At 39.3% G+C, this 18,258-nt stretch overlaps 1 protein-coding gene across 8 annotated transcripts in view; it reads left to right on the top strand.

Annotated features, from left to right (window-relative positions):
- APP (amyloid beta precursor protein) overlaps positions 1 to 18,258 on the top strand; it is a 283,850-nt gene that overhangs the window by 64,449 nt on the left and 201,143 nt on the right. For all 8 annotated transcript variants that reach the window (XM_059065310.2, XM_059065309.2, XM_067034957.1 and 5 more), the window contains exon 3: positions 14,385 to 14,514. In XM_059065310.2, the coding sequence (XP_058921293.1) occupies positions 14,385 to 14,514 (130 nt within the window). The remainder of the gene's footprint in view (positions 1 to 14,384; positions 14,515 to 18,258) is intronic.

Raw genomic sequence — 18,258 nt, 5'->3', positions numbered from 1 at the left:
GAGGTGTTCACGTTTAAAGTGTTCAACTTTTTCTATTGAATGGTGCATCCTAAACTATCTAGAACATTGCTTATTGATATTTTAGGGTCTTTCTGCCACTTTCCACTTTGTAGGTAGTCTGAAATTTTTCTTTTATAATTAGAAATAATAGTTTCATTTGTAGGATTGAATTTTTTTGTGTGCTGTTGGAAAATGTTTATTTTCCTTTATTTTTTTTAGCTCCATATTTTAATTTTAGACAGTTGATTGATTCCTTGCTAAGAAAGCCAAAGAAAATAATGTTCGTAATTTTTCCAACTCCCCTTCTCACAGATATTGTAAGCTATATTATTTTTATATTTTTGAAGTTTAATATTATGGTCTGTTCTATTGTCATAATTCTCACAGTCGTAAGTTCTGTCTTTAACTGGATTCAGTGCTTACAGCCAATCCTTTCACCAAAGCATCTCTATTCCCATAATGTTTATTTTGATTCCTCTATTTTTTGGTGTGCCTGTCATCTTACTTAGTTATTTCCAGAAATTTTTCTTATTGAACAATAGTTTAGTTATGTATAGAATTCCAGGTTGACAAGTATTTTTGTTCAGCACCATGAAGATACTTATCCGCTATATTCTGGCATCATTGTGCAAATTCCCTTTTTAAAAAATGTACAAAAACCTTTACTGTCACCATTTACAGTGCTATTCATTTACTGATTACTTTCTCTCAATAGTGATGAATCATTTTTTTCTTTATGTTCTCAGTCCCTCCTGTGACCAAAACACAGATGTTTTAGAGACAGCTGGCTGAGTCAGAGAGGCAGCTGTGAGCAGTCTGTGGTCCTAGGACAGAATGAGACCAACTGAACCCATGACCGTGACCTCTTTTTGACCTTTTGCTAACCAATTTAACTCACTTGTTAAATTTGTTTTTCCAAAGGACTGCCTGTATAGCTGCACATCGTATCTGTTGGTGCTTAGCTTAATATGATGTGTCAAATATTATTTTTTTATGGTGAATTATCTAGTCCATATCTTTCATAGTTTCATGTTCCTCCCAGTTTGTATTCCCTGCTGTTGGTTGTTTTGTTGTTATTATTAATATTGGCATTTTTGCATCATGATTTCTTTGGTCCTATTGTTGGTCAAGGGCAAGATTAGGGAGAAAAAAGTAAAAATCGAGTCTTACCTTTGCTCTTATAAAGCCCTTATAAAGTGTGGTTGGGAAGATAGTTTGAAACTTAGGTTTGTGTAATCAGCATTTTATCTCATAGCATACACATTCTCGGTACCCATAAATTCCCTCCTGTTCCCCAATCATAATAATTATGTTTTGCCCAGTCATCATTCAAATACTTGAATATTTGAAATATAAAAATTTTCTTTACATTTTTATTAGCACAGTCAGCACTATTCTTTCATTTTTTTTTTTCCATCAAATGTGTATTGAGGACTGCTATAGACTTAATGTTTGTATCTTTCCCAGAATTCATATGGTGAAGCTTTAAGGTCCAATGGGATGGTGTTTGGAGATGGAGCCTGTGGTAGGTAATCAAGGTTAGATGAGGTCATGACGATGGGACCTTTGTGATGGGATTAGTGCCCTTATAAGAAAAGACACCAGAGAGCTTGCACAGTTTGCTTTCTCTGCCTGTTCACACAAATAGATAATGTGAGAATCCAGAGAGAAGGTGGCAGTCTGCAAGCCAGGAAGAGAAACTTCACCAGAACCCAACCATGCTGGTACCTTTATCTTAGACTTCCAGCCTCCAGAACTGTGAGAAAATATTATGTTATTTAAGCCACCTGGTCTATGGTAATTGTTATGGCAGCCTGAGCTAAGACTAGGACTTAACTTTGGCTCCTTTGGGCAAAAGGATTATAGCCCCAAAGTGTCACTGAGAATTACCGTTTCTAGAGATAATGCTCTATGAAGCATTTTATGCAACACTTGGCTCTGACTCAGAGCATGTGGGTTGTCATTTAGTAACTGCTTGTGGACGGCCTGTTGTTGGCACAGAGATTGGAACTGAATAGGGCAGATGTTCTGCCCTGCTCTCTACACTGAAAGAACCTCCCCTGAAATGGCCTTGTGGTCTCCTCCTGCAGAGACTGTTTCTTTCCACTGATAGAATTCTAAAGAAATTTTTAAGCAAGAGTTAGGGGTTGCTGGCCCTCAGTCCAAGTTTGCCCTCAGTTTATTTTTACCCAGTTAAGATGTAGGTGCCATGATAATGCTCAATAGTAGAGTGATAAACATATAGCAGGGCCTTAAATATTCAGTTAAATGTACTAAATGATCACTAAGTACACTTCCTGAAAACAGGAAGCAACCCTAGATTGTTCTTTCTGTGACCCTGTGTTAATGTGTTCTACCGTTGACTGTTGATGAATTATGTTTTCTAGCAGTTACAACCTCCCCTTCAATCTTGGTTGGACATGAGACTTGCTTTAACCAGTAGAATAGAGTGGTAGTGGTGCTGGTTTAGTTCTGGGTCTAAGCCTTAATTTGGCCTAGAAGTTTCTCCTTTTGCGCTCTGGGAAGGCAGCCATGTGGAGAAGCCCAAGTAGAAGAGAATGGAGGCCCTCATTCAATAGCTCTACCTGAGCTCCCAGGCAGCTGCCAGCACCAGCCACGTATGCAAGGCCAGGACGGACTTTGCAGGCTTCCTTGCAGTACTCTAGCTGACGACACCACGTGAAGAAGAGTCACTCAGTCAACTCACAGAATTGTGAGGAATTCTAAATTATTCTATGGTAGCTAACCTCCAAGATGGCTCCCAACAGGGCTGGCCTCCCTCCTCGTATTCACATCCACACGTAGTCCTTAGTCTCCTCCCGCAGTGTGCAGGAGGTTGTTACAGAAACGATGTGTATGACATTTGAGGCTGGATCGTAAAAAGCACGTGGCTTCTACCTTACATACTTTCGCTATGGTGGAAGCCAGCCGCCATGTCTTGAGGACACTCAAGCAGCACTGTAGGGATGTACATGTGCTGAGGACCTCAGCACTTCTGCCAGCAGCCAGCAATCTCTTGCCAGGTAATGAGTGAACCACTTGGAAGTGGATCCTGTAGCCTAGTCAAGCCTTCATTTGACCTCAGCCCCAGCTGACATCTTGACTGCACCCTTGTAAGGGACAGGATCACTCAGCTAAGTCTCTTCCAGACTCCTCACACACAGAAACTGTGTGAGATAAGAAATGCTTACTGTTTGAAACTACTAAGTTTGGGGATAGTTTGTGTGCAGTAATAGATGACCACAACCGACGCTCCCTTGACGATTATTTTCCTCTGTGGTCCTTTGGTAGAAAAAAGTTCCTTTCCTTCATTCTATACTAGATCTAGAAAGTGCTGCCATCACAGAAACAATTTGAAAATAACTATGTAAATTATTCATCATTTAACAGCCTAAAGTGGCCACTTGCCTTAATGAACTGTTACATTACCCAGATATTGGCCTAAGGAACCTAGAAGTCTTATAAGTAGATCAAAACTAGGATAATATTCCCCTTGAAACATACATTATAAAGCCTAGGGTCAAGTGTAGTGAAGGCAAAGCATGGGCGTCCCTATCAAACCTTCATTCAGATGCAGCCTTTGCTTTTTGACACCTGAGCAGTCAGGAAAGCTGCCTAACCAATCTTAGACCATGTCCTCCTTTTATGATAGGAGCACACAGGAGTGTATTGTAGAAGTTAAGTATGGTCAAGTCAGCGAGAAATTGTGTTAAGTCCCAGTACTGTTCTTCCTCCTCTTTTAAGGAGAGAACTTCAAACACAGGCTCTTCAACCCTCTGCATCCCCTACATGCAGAACACATCCTGGGAGGCAGGGGCTTAGAGCAGGTGTCCAGGGCTCTGCTAACTTATACTGGGAGCAGGTCTCTGGGGGGAGCTTTGAACAGGTTAAGCCTCTAGTGCTGGCAGAGATTTCCAGCTGGGAAACTTAGGTGAATGTGGCTTTGCTTCTAGTCTTTCTCTTAGATTATGAGTATACTTTCTTTTTCCTAAGTGTTTTCTTTTCCACAATTAAAAGTATGGGTTTTCTGTTTCTTTAAACTTCTTGCTCTCAATGAACCAGTTGTTCTGTCAATAAGTTAACAAGATCGCGGAACAAAGCACACCAGTGCCTGGACCAAACAAAAGCTGATGAGTTAAACAAAGCCATTTCCTTTGTTCAGCTGTCTACTCTAAAATATGTAACATGACAGGGACTCCCAGACGAGACTTGTTTGTCAACCTTGCTGCCTTCATTCTATAGTGTTGTGAAGTTAAAATTAATTTTTAAAAAAACACCACGAGATCCTTTTAATCTAACCAACTTTGAGGGCATAACATAGACACACTGCTATGGTAGAAGCTGTGGAACATTCTTGGCCATTATTATTTTGCTCTGTGTGCTGTCTACCTTTGTGAGCTTAAAATTGACCCATAGATGACAGGCACCTATGCATTGTGGTTTTGGTATTTGAAAGATGCAAGCATTCATATTAAGTGAAAATTTTTAAGTAGAGGGATCCAGCTATCTATATACGAGTACAGATATATTTTCTGCATTATTGGTCTGTATGCTAATAAGGGTTGCTTGCATCAACCATAGGATTCAGAGGTAAAAGAGATGAAACCAGTTTGGGTATTTTTTCCCACACAATTTTCATTTAATGAGGTTAATGTTTGATTTAACATTTGTCCTTGTTACTGTCTAGCTCTTTGCTAAATGCGTACTCAGTTATTACATATTTGCAGTAACACTACGGACTTTTATATTTGCCGCCTTATTTATTTAAAATGTTTTTTCCGTAATATATTTTTCTTTTTTCTTTTTACTTTTATTGAGGTACAGATAACAAATAATCTTGTATAGATTGAACATTTTTTTAAAGTTTGTTTTTTAATATATCTTTTTTAAATTTTTATTTTATATTGGAGCATACTTGATTAACAATAGATTTGACATTTTAAAAATGAGAAAATTAGACATAAATTGACAGAGGATGAGGATCTTGGCTGTACATGGACACATCTGTTTGTGTTTTCACATTCGTGTCCTGCCCTATTTATTTTGGTGTCCCTACCTTCCTCATTTGTCTTTACATTCAGCACGTTGGTATGAGTGACTTACACGTCATACAAAGTTCTTGCACAATATTTTCCAACTCTGAGTATGAATGTATGCATATGACAATATATTTATTACAATGTCAGAAACAGACTTGGGCTACATTATTGGGAAATAGGCTGGTGCCCTGAAACATTTTCTGTGCCTTACTCTTAGATAAGGTCATCATTGTGAAAGCACAGCACTGCAGGTACTTTCCATTATTGCACTGGTGTTTCATCAGCTGCATCTTGCTTCCCAGCACCTCATTAAATTGTAATCAGAGGGCTCCCCTGGTGGCGCAGTGGTTAAGAATCCGTCTGCCAATGCAGGGGACACGGCTTCAAGCCCTGGTCCGGGAATGCCGCAGAACAACTAAGCCCGTGTGCCAAATCTACTGAGCCTGTGCTCTACAGCCCACGAGCCACAACTACTGAGCCCACATGCCACAACTGCTGAAGCCCACACACCTAGAGCCCATGCTTTGCAACAAGAGAAGCCACTGCAATGAGAAGCCCGTGCACCACAACAAAGAGCGGCCCCCCTCGCCGCAACTAGAGAAAGCCTGCGCGCAACAACAAAGACCCAATGCAGCCCAAAATAAATTAATTAAATAAAATAAATTTTTTAAAAATCGTAATCAGAGGACAACTTCAGTTTCCAGTTCTCTTTGTCAATTAAATTAGATATTGTCTCCAATATCTCTCATTATTACAAGAATTTATGTTGGGAAACAATTTAAGATATTATTTTTCTTTGTGTTACAGAAAATTTTAAAGTACAGACTATGTTATTTTAATCCAGAAACAAAAATATATTGTCTAGCACACGCTTTGTTTTTGCTTAGACACTGAAGTAGTTTAGAACTTAGAATTAATACACTCTTTGAGTGCTCAGAGATATCATCTAATTTTTTTTTAAGTTTATGATAAATTTTCTTTTTTAAATTTATTTTATTGAAGTATAGCTGATTTACAATGCTGTGTCAATTGCTGCTGTACAGCAAAGTGATGTATGGAATCTAAATTATGACACAAATGAGCTTATCTACAAAACAGAAACAGACTCAGACATAGAGAACAGACTTGTGGTTGCCAAGAGGAAGCGGGGGTGGAGGAGGGAAGATTGGGAGTTTGGGATTAGCAGATGCAAATTATTATATATAGAATGGATAAACAACAAGGTCCTACTGTATAGCACAGGGAACTATATATTTAATTTCCTGTGATAAACCATAACGGAGATGTCACCTACTTTCATTGTTGTGTTCTAACTTCATCAATTTCATCTTCTATGAAATGGAGCCATTATCAACTGATAGAGGTTTACATGACCTACACATAAAACATTTGCAATGATTCAGGCACATAATAAACCTTCAATTATATATATTTTTTATCCTACTCTTGGATATGTTCTTTGAAAAAGAAATTGATATGTAAAACTTTCACAGGATGAAAATATCCTATGATTAGGCTACCTCTATACCATTTTACTATAGAGTTTGATTTTTTGTTTCATGTATTTGTTCATACATGCTACCTAGGTGCCATCATGCATTTACAATTAAGATCTTGATTTGTTTATATTTTTGTTTTTTCACTTGTAATGTAAATTTAGAAGTCTGACTTTGTTTCCACTGGACTAGTTTTTTAACTTTTAGTTCTTTTTAATTCAAAATTTCAAGCATATGTAAAGGTAGAAAGAATAGTATAATGAATGTCCCCTGTGCTTATCACTCAAATAATTATAAAATCTAGTCACTCTTGTTCTTTGAGAAGTCTGGAATCCCAGTTGTCTATCTGACCTCCTTCAGAGTCCACATTATTTTTGGCAAGCCCCTTGTGCAGATAGATGTGTTGCTTATCCCTTTTGCATAGCTGTAAATTGATTAAGATGAACTAAAGGAACACACGTTATTTATTGACTTCTAACTCACATGTTTAAAACACCATTTTAATAACACTACATAATTTCTAGCATATTTTTTCAAAAAGAAATATACTGGAGAATTTGATTAAAAATTGATTTTAAATGTTGAAAGTCTAGAAAGAACAGTAAGTAAATTTTTTTCAGAATTAGGAGCAATTCCCATGACCCTGACCATTAACTCTGTTTACAGCTTTTTATTAGCCATATTTGATTTTGTGTTCTTGAAATATCCTTGGTCATTTGGAATCTAGTTGTGTGTAAATATGACTTTTGGCATGAATTAATCCCTTGTCCCAGGTGGCCTGCTGCAAAAGGATACTCCAAGGGTTCCCCTGTTTGTCCTTAATGTTGCAAATAAAGGAAAGTTTTTGTAGGACTCTAACAATATATGTCTTAAGTATTTTTATATTTCTGTATATATACCTATATGTTCTTGGCTTTCTTAAATATCATCCATGTATTTTCTTGGTTTGTGTATTTAACAATTTAAATGTCATCTTGTCTGAGATTAATATATTTTCAATTTGGATAAAGAGAGAGAGAGAGAGAGAGAGAGACTCTTTAGATTGTTAAAATTTAGAATGAAAATGTTCTGATGGTGACCAAGTTTTAAGGTACTTTTCTGTAGTGAGGAAAACCAATTAAGTTACCAACTACAACCTTTTAATATGACTCTAAGATTGTTTCTACTCTACCTCTCTTGGTTGTTAGTATTTGAAATTTCTTCAGTTCACTTAAAAAATTTTTTTTAATATATATACAGATAGATTTGCTTTCAAAGATAAAACATGTTTGTATGGCCAAAATAACTGCTTGTTACAGATGCCTGGGCCAGTCAGATGGGCCTCCTTAGCCTAAGTGAGAGCTTGGCTTTTAATCTTCCTAAGTATCTTCCTCAGCTGTGTATTTATTAACACTTATTAACATTAATCTATTGCTTTTTATATAAGATGCTATCACTGGTAAAAGTTGCTACATCATACTTGGAAGAATAATATTAGAAGGCACTGAGATGCTTATTTTTCTTAAAAGCCTATAATCCAACTATAATATCATACTATTCAGATAATCTTTTTTTAAGAGATACATTGATAATACCCAATGGGAGCTTAATATATACTAAATTTCCCTATGTCTAATGGACCGAACTTAGCAAGAAATAATCATTACCTATGTATCAGGCACTTACTGTGCTATCACAGTGTTGACCTCCATTGAGGGAACACAAAAATGAATCATATTGTCCCCGCCTTCAAGGAGTGTATGTTCTAATGGAGCAGGAAGGCACCTCAGTGTAATAGGAGGTGGAAAGTGGTCGGTGATCAAATACAAGCGATCAGATAAAATGCTTTGGATTCAGAGGTTGAAGTGATCAGGGAAGGGAATATTAGTGAACCAACTTTTGAGCTGGGCATTTTTCTTGGGTGTTGCTCATTCAGAAGGGAAATAAAGCTACCAAAATAGCTTATGTTTAAAGGGGGGCTTATTGAAGGAGACGCGGCACGCCTCGCTGGCGTTAGAGGTGCTCAGGGGGTCTCTGTCTTGGGTACACAGCTGTCTCGTCTTAGCTTCTGTCTCTGTACCTCTTATTTCCCTGCTTCTTCCAGAGGCCTAGTTCCCATTCCGCTGCGGGTTTAGACAGGCACCATCTCTGGCTATGACTCACCCTGCCTGCCAGCCGTGTATCCTCCCTCATCTAACCAGAGCCTGGATGTGTCAGTTCACAACTCTTGAGGAAGGAGAATGCCATTGTCAGTGTGCTTTCCTCAGGCTGTGACCAGCTATGGGGCCGGAGCTGCAGAGTTAAAATATAGTCACTAATGGACTAGGGGGCTGGAGTGCTGCAGAGAGGGGCAGGCATTCTGGCAGCCTCCCGAACGCCTTAAACCAACGTTAATGAAGGTGGAGCAGCACAGGAGGAGGAAATTGTGCTTCCTGCCCTTGGAAAGTGTGTTTTCACTGGGGGGGTGGTGCACATATGTACCTAACCCAAATGCGAGGAGCACTGCCATAAATACAATAAAGCATTCCTGAAGGGGGAGAGAGGGATTAACATCTATTACACTGTGAGTGGAGGAGGTTTGTCTACATGGGAGACCCTACTGGGCCTGGGCATCTGAAGTGTGCTGTAAGGGTCTTAAGAAGAGTGTGTTTGGGGCACAGGGTGTGTATTTCTTCAGCGGCTGCCTGTGTAATTCAGGAAGGTTTGTAGGAACTGAGGATGGTTTGCATTTCAAGTAACTGGCACAAGCTGGATTTGTTTCTGCTTTAAGTATTTCTTAATACAGCTGTTGTCATCTAAATTTTTTAATAATGAAAAATAGTCACTCATAATTGGGATGCACATAGGATACATTTTAGAAAAGGAAGAGGGCTGTATAAAAGTCAGGTTTTGCTAAGGCCTGCTGTTTTAGCAAATTATCAGCAGTGCTCGTTGTGTTAGCAATACATGCAGTTGCATGTGTTGGAAAACATACAAATTAAATAGGTTAGGGATCTCAGATATCTTTATTTCCTACATTAAGATGTGAATGCACAAAGAAAATATAAAACATTGAGCTATGCTTATACTTAATTATGGTGAAAAGTCAGGGACTCAGCTAACCACGAGCACATTTGCATGCCTAATTACTTAAATTTTTATTCTTGCAGAAGACTATGCTACCTTTTCAACATAAGATGCTTATTTGTCTCATAACACAAAAACGCTTATTTGTCTCTGGTGATATACTGGAACTGCTTAATGAAAAATAAGATATAGTACTCGGAATTTTTGCCAGAAACTTTAGTGTGTTTTTTGTCGTGTTTTTGTGTTCTGGTTTTTGCTTTCTGACTTGGAGGTTTCTTGTGCGTGTGGTAATCACTGATTAACTGGGACTAGATGTGCTTCAGAAGAAGTTTTGTGACTGTAATGTTGGGTGTTCCTCCCCTGTTTAAAATAAAGCTCCTGAGAACAGCAAATTTTTATACTCTTTGGCAAAGTCGAATTAATAACTCCTTGTCTCAGGATAAAAGCGGCTGGAAGGGTGGAAGTTGTCACTTCCGTTTTCATTGTTAAGGCAGTAGGCAAACTACGTGCGGGATTCACGTGGTTCAGATTTTATAATCTCCTCCAGCTGCCTATTAACAATCATCATTGTCCACGTTCTGGAGAGAGAAGTTGAAGCACAGTAAATAACACATACGTCCTAGATTTCCAGGTGGGAACTGGAAGGGAATTTTGTGTTTGGCTGATCACCTCGTGAAGCTCTGGTGACATTCAGGGGAGAAGTCCTGTCTTCACTGATCTTAATTGGTCTGTATGCAATTCTATCTGCTAGAAAATTATCCACCAAGTAAGTTACTGCTCTGTTGTACCAGATATTATTGGTGCAATACCTTAGGACACTGAAGATGGAGCACATCATGAGCAAGAGACCTTTTGTGTGTGTGTGTGTGTGTGTGGTGTGCGGGCCTCTCACTGCTGTGGCCTCTCCCGTTGCGGAGCACAGGCTCCGGACGCGCAGGCTCAGCGGCCACGGCTCATGGGCCCAGCCGGTCCGCGGCATGTGGGATCTTCCCGGACCGGGGCACGAACCCGTGTCCCCTGCATCGGCAGGCGGACTCTCAACCACTGCACCACCAGGGAAGCCCGAGACCTTTATTTTTTTAACTTATCAATTTGTACCCTACAGATAGCTTTTTGGTTTTAAATTAAAAAGAAGAAAATATGACTTGACTGTGCCTGTAGGAGTTTTTTTTATAGAAAACTGAAAACTCCTGAGAAAATCCTCAGCAGGGTAATATTTCTGTGAAGTGGCAGCTAGAACCCCTTTAGAAAAATATAGTAACTCACACTTTATTGCACATAATGTTGTGTCCCTCATGGCAAGCTCTCTAGTGTCACAGAGTTTATGACTCATGAGTGCTGTACTTAGTGATATAATAAACAAGGAGAGGTGGTGGGAGAATTAGATTGCTGCACAAAAAGCCAATTCACCTTTCATACAGGAAAAAACCCTGGGGATATTAAATTTTAGTGGCATTTCAAGTGGAGCATTATCTACGACTGAAATGCATGCACTGAAGAGTTAAGATATTTAAGAACAAAATAAAATAAAGGGAAAGAGCTGTTTCCATTTACAGCTAAGTTACTGGCAAGTGTTTTGGAAGAATAACTTACTCAGTACCCGTCCAGGATCTGATTTAGATATCCTTTTCTGTGTGTTTTCATAGCATGTACCTTCCCATTGAATTTGCCTTATATGACACTGATCAAGCGTTTTATTGTTTTTAGAGCAGTTTTAGGTTTGTGGCAAAATGGAGAGGAGGGTGCAGAGATTTCCTGTGTACCCGCTTCCCCGACTCATACATAGCTTCTCCCCCTTTCTCAACATCCCCCAGCAGAATAGTACATTTATTTCAATTGATGAACCTACATTGTCACGTGATTATCACCCAAAGTCCATAATTTACCTTAAGGTCCACTCTTGGTGTTGTACATTCCGTGGGTTTGGACAAATGTATAATGACATGTACTCACCATGACAGTATCATATAGAATCATTTCACTGCCCCCCAAATCCTCTATGTGCTTCCTGTTCATCCCTCCTTCCCCCAACCCCTGGTAACCATTGGTCTTTTTACTGTCGCCATAGTTTTGCCTTTTCCAGAATGTCATGTAGTTAGAATCATACATGTATTTTCACACTGGCTTCTTTCACTTAGTAACCGTCAACTAAGATTCCTCCATGTCTTTTCATGGTTTGATAGCTACTTTCTTTTTAGTGCTAGGTAATCCATTGGATGTACCACAGTTCTTATTCATTCTCAGTGCCTGATTTTTTAATTGATTGACCTCGGGGTTGGGACAAGGGTGAGACAAGTGAGGCAATCAGGAAGCAAGATAAATAATATTCTAATGCACTATTTTTTAAAAATATAACCAATTTGTCATTTATTTATATATTTATTTATTGTTGGCTGTTTCACATGGCTTGTGGGATTTCCAGTTCCCTGCCCAGGGATTGAACCTGGGCCATGGCAGTGAAAGCCCAGAATCCTAACCATTAGGCCATCAGGGAACTCCTTTAACGCACTAAAAAGTAAAAATTAATGCCCAAAACTCCACAGTGACCAAAATATCAACGTTTCAGGTAAAGACAGGATCATGGCACGCTCTCTTTGAATGTGACTGATAATCACAAGAAAAATTCCTTCTATCTATAACCCACGTTGTGGACAGTATCTTCTTGCTCTGAAACCTGGTTTTTCCCCAAAGGCACTGCTTCCCCTGTAGCCTCCTCCGGTAGTTCTTCCCTTGCAACCCTCATAGCATTGTGCCTAGAGGTAAGGATGTGTTCCTTCTCACTCATTTTCACTTCCAAACCATTTTTTCCTTCTCCCTAAAATGTCCCCCACCCAAACTGTGAAATACATGCTCTTGGACTAATCTACCCCTCTCCTCCACCTGTTGGAGGCATCTGGAGAGCTCTTTCTACTGCAGTGGCATCCTCCTCAATCTTTGAAGGTTTTAGGTCCTGTCTGTCATTCAGTCAACTGCATCTTTTGTAATTCTTAGGTGATTTTTAATTTATTTATTTTATTTGTATTTATTTTGGGCTGTGTTGGGTCTTTATTGCTGTGTGTGGGCTTTCTCTAGTTGCGGTGAGAGGGGGCTATTCTTCGTTGTGGCACACGGGCTTCTCATTGCAGTGGCTTCTCTTGCTGCGGAGCATGGGCTCTAGGCGCACGAGCTTCAGTAGTTGTGGCATGCGGGCTTCAGTAGTTGTGGCACGTGGGCTCAGGAGTTGTGGCTCGTGGGCCCAGTAGTTGTGGCTCACGGGCTCTAGAGCGCAGGCTTAGTAGTTGTGGCACACAGGCTTAGTTGCTCCGCGGCATGTGGGATCTTCCCGGACCAGGGCTCGAACCCGTGTCCCCTGCATTGGCAGGCAGATTCTTAACTACTGCGCCACCACGGAAGCCCCGTTCTTAGGTGATTTTAATATCAACCTTGATGATCCAAGATTCCAGATTCTTTTTTTTTTTTAATTTTCATTCCTCCAGCGATCTTGCCTTTATCATTATTCTTCAGCCATGTCCTCTGATACTCATGTTACACTCCTTGCAATTACCAATAACTGTAACTCCCCCAGAATCTTAGTTTCAACTCTCTGACTCTCCAAGTACTGCTTCTAACCACCCCATTTTCTTTGGTATCTGTAGGACAAAAATTCAGTAGCGCATACCAGGGACTCATTGATACTACAGCCTTTTTTTGTGGTACGCGGGGCCTCTCACTGCTGCGGCCTCTCCCGTTGCGGAGCACAGGCTCCGGACGCGCAGGCTCAGCAGTCGTGGCTCGCGGGCCCAGCCGCTCCGCGGCATGTGGGATCTTCCCGGACCGGGACACGAACCCGCATCCCTTGCATCGGCAGACCGACTCTCAACCACTGCGCCACCAGAGAAGCCCAATACTACAGCCTTTTAAACGTGTATCTCAACCTTCATAGTCCCACTTTAGATTTCATGTCCCATCATTATAACCATCCCCTTGCTTCTACCCTCAGTTCTTGTATGCTTTTCTCTTTTCATTGTATTTAACTGGCAAAACAGCAACTCTGGTGAAATGCAAGATTTATGCAAGGGAAAGCCCATTTTGGAAATAAATTTTTATGTTTATATTTTTCCTTCAAATCTCTACTATTATTAATAAATAGAAGGGATTTGATATTTTCACAAATATATTTTAGTTCATCAAGTTTCACATTTCTTTCCAAGTGCTCAGTAAACACCATGATTTGTTGAGAACAGTAATCAGAGCAAAGGGCTGTAATTATCAAGGGAAGAGATTCAGCAGTGCAATTCTTTATCTAAATGACAGTCATGGTAACTGTTTGATAAATTATTCTTATGTAAATTACTTTGAATAAAGAGAAAGGTTTTTATGTAGGAAGCTTGCTGTGGCATGTCCTGTATGTGAAATATTTGCCTAATTGAGTAAGACATGGGCGGGTTGAATTTAAGTCATGGTAATGTTCCCAGGTGTATCTACTGTAACATTTATTTAAGGCATTACAGAGTATCATTGTCACACCAGTTTTATTTTGCATTGAAATGACCCCATGCTTTTAAGAGGGCCCCCTCCTCCCTTTCTATTTTATCTCCCCTAGAAAATATGTAAAGCCGGAATGGGTGCAGTAAAAGTTATATTGCTTAATGTTTTGAATGGAATGATAGGTTCTTGATCTTTTTCTTTACCCTGAATTCCCCAAGCTAGATCACAATTAGAGCAGGCTTGAGAAACCTTAGAATTAACAGTGGCGGTTCAATGGGTTGCCTGTGTGCCAGCCCTGCCTCTGGTAACGATTTACCCTTTTTGTATGCTCTCCCAGGTCTACCCTGAACTGCAGATCACCAATGTGGTGGAAGCCAACCAACCAGTGACCATCCAGAACTGGTGCAAGAGAGGCCGGAAGCAGTGCAAGACCCATGCCCACATTGTGATTCCCTACCGCTGCTTAGGTGAGCTGACTGACCTTGGAGCTGGCGTTGATTGGCTATGGGCTTTGGGGATGAAAAGGAAGGATGCTCTAATTATTAGACCAGATATGCAGGCTCTTCCTTCAGCATATTGCCAGTCTACATTGGACTATATTTTGGACTCTTAAAGTAGCCTGTGTCCTGCCGATAAAGGAGCAGTATGTCTGAGCTTCCTGCCTCAGAATGAATTTACCGAGTGTGTTTATTATCATTAAAAATGTGTGGACCTGTCGCATAACTGCTGAATGAAAATGCCGAGTCGTGGGGCCCAAGAATCTTAATTTTACCAGATTCTGTAGATGATTCTCATGCACACTAATTAACTGGACTTAGTAGAATTCAGACCTTGTGTGTTTCTCCAATAGACTTCATGGAAAAGAGAGCCTAATGTGCATTTTGCTAATTTCTTAAAAATCGCTTTCTACAGCAACCCGCTACACCTCCTGTTTGAAGATAATTGGGGAATTAGGGTTTAAGTTGGTTTTTTTTTTTTCCTGCTTACATCAAACTAGAGGGAACAGTTTGATCACTGAAGTTTAAATGTGTGTTCCTTTCTGACCTCAAATGTTACTTTAATTTGTTATTTTAGAAACTGAGTTGTTTTATGTGGTATCATATTTTTTCCTCTGGAAATACTCTCATACTCCATCTTTAATCTGACTTGGTTCTGTCTCTTCCTAGTTGATTTTTTAATGTAACCAGGCATTGGGAAAATCAGCAGTCTTTGATCTGATAGCTGGCATCTAGATGTTTTCCCGAAGTTTATTCATCGGTAGGATAGTTGTAAATAAGGACATAGCGATTTATCTGTGGAGGATGTGGATATTCATTCTAATGACATCTTGTAAAGACTAAAAGGGGTCTGTCTTTTTAAAAAGTCCCAACAGCAAACTTAGAGGGTCGGGATGACAGATTCTGGAGATCTTTGTAATACTTGGGTCAAACATGAATGTCATAAGAACATACTGATGACTGTTCTTGCCTGCACACAATTTGAGACATTAATAGAAAACTGGGCTAGTGCCCAATGAATGAAGATTTCATCTGGTGGATTTATGATAAAGAAAATGTGGAAAACCAGATTCTTAAACATTTGGCAATTGAAGCGTTTCCTTGTTCCTCCTTATCTGTTGTTCCTAGATACTTTACAAGGCTTCTAAGCCATTGCTGTCTGACTGGTCAAGAAGTAAAGTTTTAATAAGATTAAAATAAGTAATGTTTAAATACTAGGTACAGAACTCCAATGTCAAGAAATATGGAGGTCCGCTGTCTTCAGGAACTGTATATTTCAGTCTAATTTAGTTGTTAAACCTAAAAACCATTTCATTCAGTATAAGGTAGGAAGTAGATCGGAATCCAGTTAATTAATTAGGTGGGCCAGGTCTTGTTAATGATTTGTTTCTTTTGGTTCTCACTTACCCATTCTATGAAATGTTTCAAATACATTTTCTTTATGATATAAGCTCACTGGGAACAGGTACTAGGTCTCTGGATGCATGTTATTGCTGATGACACCTGATATAACACTCACAACTGTAGCTGTGTTTCAGGAATAAACTTAGAACATTTTGCTTAGATCTCCCTGCTTCATAATTCTATTCTGAATTGTCAGAATTAACTAAAGGGTGGAATCCACATTAAAATCGTGCTTCACGACCATCGTGCCACTATTGTGGCAAATTTCTTTTGACCCCAGATGGATTGTATCCTCCCTGCCCCTACTCCATACACCTCCCCGTCTCTGGAAAGCTCTCTTCCTATGGCATGAGTGTTGAAACTCCAAGGGAAAAACCACTGTGAGAAGGAACAAAAGATACCTAGAATGTGTTCAGATCTAAATACGAAGTCAGGAGATTTTGAGACTATGCTATGATTACTATCAGATACATGTTTTTATCATGATCAGCCGAGTTATATACCATTTGGAAAACCGCCATCCTAAGTAATTTGATTTTTGATAATTAATCTTACCCAGAAGGCATTTATTTAATAGTAATGTTAATGAGCTTTACTCACCGTATTTTGTTAACCACTGTGGAAAGAGGGCCACTTCAAAATGTGTCATGCCACTATATTTACAGAGCTATATATTCCACAAATGTTTACAGAGCTGTAATGTGCAGGGTGAAAATAGGCAAGAGGAAATGGAAAAGCTGATGCAATCATTCTTTCCCTGAAAGGCTGTGTAAAAGGATGGGAAGGAGTTGATTCCTGCTGAGGCTTTGGCATCAGCATGTATCAGATTTCTTTTTCATCTTTTGAACAGATTGCATAATTGCAGAAGACGTCACTTGTGATGTGTTTAGCCAATTTTCCAGGTCTGATATAGTAGCTGGTATTAAATTAACACATCGACACTACCGCTTCTTGACTACAAGTGGGACTAGATAATCCTAAGTGTTTCCAGTAGGTACCTGGCCTGTATGAATCCCTGGTATTTTTCCACTGAACCAAAAATTAGACCCTAACATGACAAGTGTCAATAGAACGTACAATGCTTTCTACTTTGTTACTGAGCTTAGATTAGAATTGAGGAATGTGGGTACTACTTGATTCCTAGGTGATATCAAATTTTCCAAAAGTCTTTTTTTCCTGCTTTTTTTTTTAATCAAATGAAAGATTCTTTAAATTCTGTAGTGCTTTACAATTTTCAGAAGTTTCACACACAAGATTTCATATAATCCCATAATAACCCCGTTTTTTCCCCTGCCCCTCCCCCTTCCCTCTCCCTACAGGTAACCACTAGTTTTTTTTTGTTTGTTTGTTTGTTTGTTCTCTTTATCTGATTCTTTTTTGTTTCATTCATTGGTTTGTTGTATTTTTTTTAGATTCCACATATAAGTGATATCATACAGTATTTGTCTTTCTCTGCCCGACTTCATTTAGCGTAATGCCCTCAAAGTCCATCCATGTTGCTGCGAATGGCAAAATTTCATTCTTTAACTAATAATATTATAAAAGGTGGTGTATACTATAACCACAATGAATACCACAGTGTGTTGTTTTCAGGAAAAGGAGTGGGAAAACATAAGTGTGTGATTTATATATTATTTTAATTCCGTTAATACTGCACAGTCCCAATAGTTTAAATATTGTTTTTCCTATTTTCTTCCTTTCCCTTTCCCTTTTGTTCCTTCCTTCTTTCCTCCCTTCCCTCTTTTTCCCTCCCTAGATTTTAACATCTGTTACACATAGCGCTGTCAAGCTCTTTATACTTGTATAGGGCACCCACTGAAATACTTCCTCTGTGAGGCAGGCAATGTTGGTTTTATTAGTCTCACTTCACAGGCACAAATAATGAGGGTCAGCGAGATTGAATTTCTTGCAGTAACTCACACAGCTATTTAGTGGTAGAATAAGGACCAAAGCCCAAGATCTTTCAATTCGCAATCCAATGTTCCTTACAGTATGAGAAGAGAATTGTACTAGAGCCAATAACCACCTGATTTACAAAATCAAATCATTGAGGAAAGGCTCTGAATTGGAGGCACTGAGTAAGACTTTTTTAAAAATCTCACTGTAAATGTGTCTCATAAAGGACACAGCCATGTCGCTGGAACCTCTGTGGTTCCAGGATAAATTTCTCTGCGTGATCAGGTTTCCACTTTATGGTAGTTAATAGGCAACATTCTTATATACTACTTGCTGCTTGAACAAAAAATTACTGTTTAGCATTACCATAAGTACCCTCTAAAATTTCTGGCTGTATCTAAATAAATACTTTAG

The sequence above is a fragment of the Kogia breviceps genome, chromosome 5 (genome assembly GCF_026419965.1).
Source record: "Kogia breviceps isolate mKogBre1 chromosome 5, mKogBre1 haplotype 1, whole genome shotgun sequence".
NCBI lineage: Eukaryota > Metazoa > Chordata > Mammalia > Artiodactyla > Physeteridae > Kogia > Kogia breviceps.
The sequence above is the reverse complement of the archived record's forward strand: the minus strand, read 5'-3'. Positions and strand labels throughout refer to the sequence as shown.